Here is a 6,794-nt window from a genome sequence, read left to right as displayed (position 1 = left end):
GTTCAACTTTCAAAATTGTTTGGAATTTTTAAATATGTTTTATGTTTCTAACTTTGGTCTAAAAATGTTCTTGTTCCTTTTCGGTTTCTTTTTTCGTTTCTTTTTTATTTTTCAAGTTTTTTTGTAAAAAGTTTATGTTTCAAAAATTGTTCGTAACCTTAAAAAATTGTTCCCACTTTCAAAAAACCTTTATTTTTTCTAAAAATGGCCACATTTTCCAAAATTGTTCATAAATTCAAAGAATGTTCGCATTTTAAACAAAATGTTGTGGGATTTAAAAAATGTTCCCTTTTTAAAAAATGTTCGTATTTGCCTTTTTTTGGTTTTCTTTTCTATTTGGAATTTTTAAATAAATGTGTTCACTAATTTGAAAAGAAATCATGTTTTTGACAATTTGTTCGCAAACTCAAAATATGTTCGAGGAATTTGAAAAAATGTTCTCATTTCTAAATTTTGTTTCATAAATTTGAAAATCTTCTCATTTCTAAATGTTGTTTCATAAATTTAAAAATGTTCTGTAATTTCAAAAAAAGTTCCAGCCTTTTCAATTTTGTTCACATACTCAAACAATGTTCAGGTTTTCTGAATTTTCTGAAAAAATGTGTTTTGAACAAATTATTGATAAATTCCAAAAAAATTCATGTTAATAAAAATTGTTCATGATTTCAAAAAAATGTCCCTGATTTTTCGAAAATGTCATAGTTTTTATGAAAATTACTAAAATATGCATGTTTTCATTTTTTCAGGAGTTTTGGAATTGTCCGGTTTCAAATTTTTGTTCATAATTTCAAAAAATGTTCGGTGGTTCAAAACATGTTCCTGTTTTAAAAAAATTGTTCGCACATTTCAAGAAAATATGCACATTTTCCTTTTTGAGTTTCAAAATTGTTCAGTTTCAAATTTTGTTCACAAATTTTAAAAAATGTTCAGTGGTACAAAACATGTTCCCGCTTTAAATTTTTTTTTTTGCAAATTAAAAAAATGTTTGGCAATTTCATAAAAATTTTCTTGTTTCCAAATTTTGTTCAAAAATTCAAAAATGTTCTGGAAATGTAAAAAATTATTCCCATTTTGCAAATTTGTTCGCGAATTCAAAACATATTTTCGTTTTTAAAATTTGTTCACATATTCAAAAAAATGTTCATTTTTGAAAATTTGTTCACAAATTCAAAATGTGTTCGCATGTTTAATTTTTGTTCACAAATTCTAAAATATTTGGTATTTCAAAAATGTTCTTGTTGTCCAAATTTGTTCACATTTTCTAAAAAGCTACACTTTTGAAAATTTGTTCACAAATTTTTAAAATGTTCTTGTTTTCGGAATTATGTCACAAATTCAAAAAATGCTCGAGTTTTTTGAAAATAGCTTAGTTTTGAAAACATTATCACCTTTTCAATTTTGTTACTTTTTTTTGGAAAAGAGGTTTTGCGTTTATGAAAAGTAGAGAATAATTTAGAAATTATTCTCATATTCAATTTTGTCCCTACTTGTTTTTAGTTTCTATTCAGTTCCCAAATAATGTCGTGTTTCCAAAAAAAAATCCTTTTTTACGCTTGAAATTTTAATAGAAGTTTTAATATGTAATTGTACGCAATAAACCTATGTTAGTACATTGGCTATGGACTCGCTCAGGTTCTTTAATGTTGGCGCTGCATATTTTTCATATTAACTATTGTGTCGCAGTGGCTAGCGCGCGGTGCTTATCTACAGCAGCTCGCGGGTTCGATTTCCAGCTAGCGCGCTTTTATTTTTCCGATTTTTCATTCTGCGGAGGTTAGCTAGTGGGCCGGCCCAGGCGAGTCGCCTCCTATGCGAAACTGTGACTACTTGCCGCAACAAGCGGCGCATAGGAGTTCCCGGTAGGGCTTCAAGAAAAGCTCGAGGCTCGTGAGCCGCTCGAGATCAACTCGTATTTTAGCTCGACTCGAGATCGAGTCGAAAAGAAATGAGCAGAGTATGAACACTTTATGTAGCTCGATTAAGAAACGAGCCGATCTTGAGCCAACATTGGCTCGCTCGTTTTAGCTCGATAGCTCGATATCATATACTAAGTATATTAAATAACCTTCATATCTATTGCCAAGAGTTAGGATCATTCATTTCCATATATCTACTGTACGCTTTTTATCTTCACTTTACCTACTAGCACACATGAAAATTAAGCATGGAGAAAATTTATTCTCATCACGTGGGCAACCGTGTGTTCAATATTTTGTTATTTTGGTCAATGTTTGAGAGCTGGCGCACCTTCGTCGCCTTCTATCCATGATTTCTTGTTATTAACTACTAGTCTTCACTTGAGAAAGAATAAGTCGAATTTATAGAGTTTTTTTTGTCGTGTTGTGGCCTATCTTGCTTTAAAAATTTTCTTAAAATACTTTTAAAAATTATCTTATTTTAGCTCGAAACTAGCTCAAGATCAACTCGAGATCGTTACAAGCTGAGCACGAGCCACTTTCTGCAGCTCGACCTTGAGCTTCGCACATTTTAAGCTCGCTCGAATTTTATTATGAGTTGAGCTGAGTGTAGGCCAACTCGCTCGAACTCGACTCCGGCCCACTTCTTTTTTCTGTTTTTGAAAACGCAAAAAACTTTCTAGCGAGAACCATGTTTCGAACCAGGGATCTCACGACTACACCAGTTCATGTTAACTGACAGGCTTTTAACCTTTTTCTATTTCCTGTTTTCGTTGAAAGAGTTTTTTTCTGTTTTTGTTTTTTTTGTTTTTTTCTTTCTTTTTCTTTTCTGCTAAGAGCGAGATTTTTTTTTCAATTTTGTAATTTTATTTCATATCGATGAACTTTCTTTCAAAATTTATGAACATTTTTCAAAATTGATGAACTTTCAAAAATGTTCAGTGTGTATAAAAAATGTTCATCATGTATAGAAATTTTGTTCAGCATGGATTCAAAAGGATTTCATCGTACTTTAAAAAATGTTCTACGTGTATTTGAATATTGTTCACCATACATAGAATTTTCGGACACGTACTGAACATTTTGTGAAAATATGTTGAACAATTTGCGAATACACATTGAACATTTGTAATATATACTGAACAAAATTAAGAAACATAGTGAACAATTGTATACTCATTGAATAACCAAAACAAAAATAGAAAAAAATCAATGATCATTTTTCTTAATACAGTGAAATTTTATGGAATACACGGTGAACTTTTATAAAATTTCGTGAAAGTTTTTGAATACATGAACTTTTTTCTAATTCGCGATTTTTTAAAAACTTATTTCAGATTTTTTTTTCTTTTCCAAGAAATCACGTCTTTCTAAATTGTTTGTACCAGAAATAGTGCGGTTAGTGTTGTTGTTAAATTTCTCGCGCTGTAATGAATCACTAGCTTGTAGTAGATGTGCTGGTTAGGCACGCTGCATCATAACTAAACGGCACGAGATCGAATCGTGTTGGAGCAGCATTTTTGGGAGTTTTTTCTCTGCGTGTTCCTGGGCCGGCCCACCAGATAGCGACAGTGGGCGCCAGTTGCCTGTACCGGCGCAGAGCGCCGTATAGGAGCTCCCTTCCCGGCGGGCTTGGCCTAGGCAGACAAGCACGGCGGCACAGGGCGGGCCACGGGCCGGGCACAGCCCGGGCCGGGTCTGTCACGTGCAGGCACGCGAAATTCAACACGTTTGGCCAGGTTTGGCCCCGACCCGCCGCTCCCCCACCCCCCCCTCATTCCCATCCCCGACTCGCCGCGGCCCCGCCCCCCACCCCGATCCCCGACCCGCCGCCGCACTCCCCACCATCGCCGCACCCCGGCGGGCACTGCCCTAATCGGATCCAACCATGATATCCGAGACGCAGTGCGCCCCGCTCCGGCGATATCCCCCAATTACTTACTCTCGTTCCAGAGCGCGATGGCGAGATCTGGCGGCAAGCGAGGCGTGATGGAGCACCACTGCCTGAACCGGTTCCGCCGCCGGCGACTCCTCGCCTTCCTCCGCCGCAACAATCTTCCCTCCACCTTGGACGCGTACGTACTTGTCTCGATTCGCTCCCCTTTTCCTCCCCTAGCCTAGCCTAGCTGGTACTGATCCGATAGACCTTAATTTCTATCCAGGCTGAAGCACGAGACGCGCGTCTTTCTCGATCTGCGCTTCCTGCGGCGCCTGGTGGCGGACGGCCGGTGGCAGCAGGCGCGAGAGTACTTCAGCCGCTTCCTGCCGTGCCGGAATGAGGTCGACGCGCACACCGCGCTCAGATTCATCACTCGCCTCAGCGTTCTCGACGACATGGCCCAGGGGAAGCTGGGGTGCATCGATGCGGCCGATGATCTCCGGACCCAACTCGAGTCTTACCCTTCCAGCATGATCGAGGCCGACCCGCACTACGCCGATGCTGTCTGCGCAATCTTATACAATGGCTCTCACCCGGCTTACTGGTCTTGTCTCTTCTCTCCCTCGCCTAATAGTCCCTTCATCTATCTATAATTACCCATTAGTTTCATTCATTGTTGTTTGAGCCTCTCCATGTTTTTTCCACGCAGGGATCCCGTGGACTGGCGGCTCATTAGGCTCAAAGCCGCACAGGTTGTCAAGGACTTGGTCACGCGAACCACTGAGTTCAGACTAGCCACAGTGGGAGTAACTTCAGCAGTAACATCGAGTCCAACTCAGCAAATTTGCTTATGTGGCAATGAGTTAATGAGGAGAGAGGTAGTTACAGTAACTTAGCTAGTTACTGTAACATCACATGTTCCAATGCAATATGAGTCTATAACCTAATAAATGAAGCTTTGCATGTTACCACACTTATGTTACTACCCACTATGAAGGTAGTAACATAGTCTAGGGATTTGTGTATGTTACTAGTGTATGTTACTATGCATTGTGACTAGTCTCAGGCATCTGCTGCGGTTGCCGCGGTGTCCAAGCCACCCATGTTACACCATCCCCTTCGGGTTTGGGTAAGTACAACATCCTCATCCCCATCCCCATCTCCAGCTATGAGTTCATTATGTGGAGGATCCATTTTACTCCATGTTCATGAGAAGCCGCACTTACAGTTAAACTAGTAACGGGCTTGTCGCGTTATCTTGTTAATTATTCAGGGGTTGCCGGAGGCATAAGAGGAAGAACATAGGCTGGATGTCGGCATCTCTTCTTGCCCGCCGTTTTCTTCAGAAAGAGAGGTATATATATCGTGTGCACAGAATTGATGCTCTCGTTGTTCCACTGTTTCCTACTAGTTTGTAAAGTTTAGAGCTTTTAACCTTTTGCTTCATGCAGGCGTCCTTCCTCACCATGCACTCAAGGTTCCTCACTTAGACCATTGTATGATCGATAAGGATACCTGATTATTCCTGTTTAAGCATGCTAATTGATGATCATATGTTTCAATTGCAGGGTTATCGTGTGAACCTATGGATTTGGAGGAAATTATTGGTAAAAATATCTGCCTTGACTCTGTCCTTCCCGCATTTTTTGTGTTCATGCATAAGCCGGTGTTCTGTATGAATTGCTTGAATTTTGTATGGCCTTCATTTTGTTATAAGTATGGCATATTGCTTTCTTGCGCTCTTCTATCAGAAGAACTGCTTTAGTGTCTTGGGTTTATTTGCTATCACTGCTTAAAACACAGCATTTGTAATAAACTTATAATACATTGCGGGAAGAATTAGTCGTGCCAATTCGTTTTTCCGTCGATTTATCCTGTGCAATCATTGTTTCAAAACTAGAAGCATGATATATTTTGCAAATGTTAGTCTACTTCCTAATATACCTAGATATTTTTGCAAAAGTTTTCCTTTCTAACAAAATCTGGCAAGCCATGACGCACAAACTTGTGTGATTTCAGATGAAACTTTGCTAGCTGGGAAGCAGGAGGTCAAAGAACATTCAGATTCTTGCAGTGAAGGTAACATACCGTCATTTGCTCCATATAGAAGTTTATTCCAGTTACTTTCATTGCTCCCACTTACCTCTGTCTCTGTTTATTAGTTATGTACTTTAGTCAGTAGTCACAATATCTGTTCCCACTTACAATCTGGATCTTTTATCTCTTGTTGTGCCCTGCAGTTTCCTAGACACCTGCAGGGTACTCTTTGCTAATGAATAAGTGATGCTTGACTTTTCCTTTCTAATATCAATAGCTAAACTCTTGCAGGCATTCCAACAGTACCTGCTAATGCAGGTATACTCGACAGTATTCTTTCCAGTTGGTTGATCCCTAATTAGTTTTATTGCCTGTTACTCCCTCCGCCCCATACTATAAGAGCGTTTTTGACACTAATGTAGTGTAAAAAACGCTCTTATATTATGGGACGGAGGGAGTACTAAATTGTATCTATTTAATGATCCTTCATATTTTTCTTGTGCAGTCACAAAGCGTTCGAGTCAGGAATGTTCCGCTGAAAGTGCCAATTGCGCAAAACTAAAACCTACAACTAGGGAGTTTTGTCCAGTAAGTCACTCCTACACTTGGCAGTGTTCTTTTACTTCATCAATTATGTTTCACATTCCAAATCAATAGCAATACAAATGTGTCATTTAGCCATTCAAAATAAATGTGTCGTTTAATACTGCACAATATACAAGGCGACCTAAAAATTGTGGTCTGCCATAAAGCAAGTTTAGTCATTTGTATTTCCCAGTCACAGGTTTCTGTATAATTTAGTACTATGTATGATTTCGTGATATGCTTTCCCAGTCACATAAGTCTTTCTGTCCCAATCAGGTTGGGGAAGGCTAGAGTTAAAAACTTCAAACTAAACAGGAGCCACTAATCAAGGTTCAGTACATGAATAGGCTTTCCAGGCAGCTAGTGCCCCCAGGGCC

At 38.9% G+C, this 6,794-nt stretch overlaps 1 protein-coding gene across 2 annotated transcripts in view; it reads left to right on the top strand.

The window, feature by feature from the left end:
• Positions 1–3,707: 3,707 nt before the first annotated feature.
• LOC123163067 (uncharacterized) overlaps positions 3,708–6,794 on the top strand; it is a 7,406-nt gene continuing 4,319 nt past the window's right edge. Inside the window, exons 1-9 of one of the 2 annotated variants that reach the window (XM_044580826.1) lie at positions 3,708–3,991; positions 4,079–4,399; positions 4,505–4,924; positions 5,069–5,149; positions 5,247–5,272; positions 5,364–5,402; positions 5,815–5,874; positions 6,124–6,150; positions 6,338–6,420. In XM_044580826.1, the coding sequence (XP_044436761.1) occupies positions 4,833–4,924; positions 5,069–5,149; positions 5,247–5,272; positions 5,364–5,402; positions 5,815–5,874; positions 6,124–6,150; positions 6,338–6,420 (408 nt within the window). In that variant the 5' untranslated portion in view covers positions 3,708–3,991; positions 4,079–4,399; positions 4,505–4,832. Of the gene's footprint in view, positions 3,992–4,078; positions 4,400–4,504; positions 4,925–5,068; positions 5,150–5,246; positions 5,273–5,363; positions 5,403–5,814; positions 5,875–6,109; positions 6,151–6,337; positions 6,421–6,794 lie in introns of both variants that reach the window. The other variant, XM_044580827.1, reaches the window with a different exon arrangement.

The sequence above is a fragment of the Triticum aestivum genome, chromosome 7B, assembly GCF_018294505.1.
Source record: "Triticum aestivum cultivar Chinese Spring chromosome 7B, IWGSC CS RefSeq v2.1, whole genome shotgun sequence".
Taxonomy (NCBI): domain Eukaryota; kingdom Viridiplantae; phylum Streptophyta; class Magnoliopsida; order Poales; family Poaceae; genus Triticum; species Triticum aestivum.
This window is presented reverse-complemented; position numbering and strand designations above follow the sequence as displayed.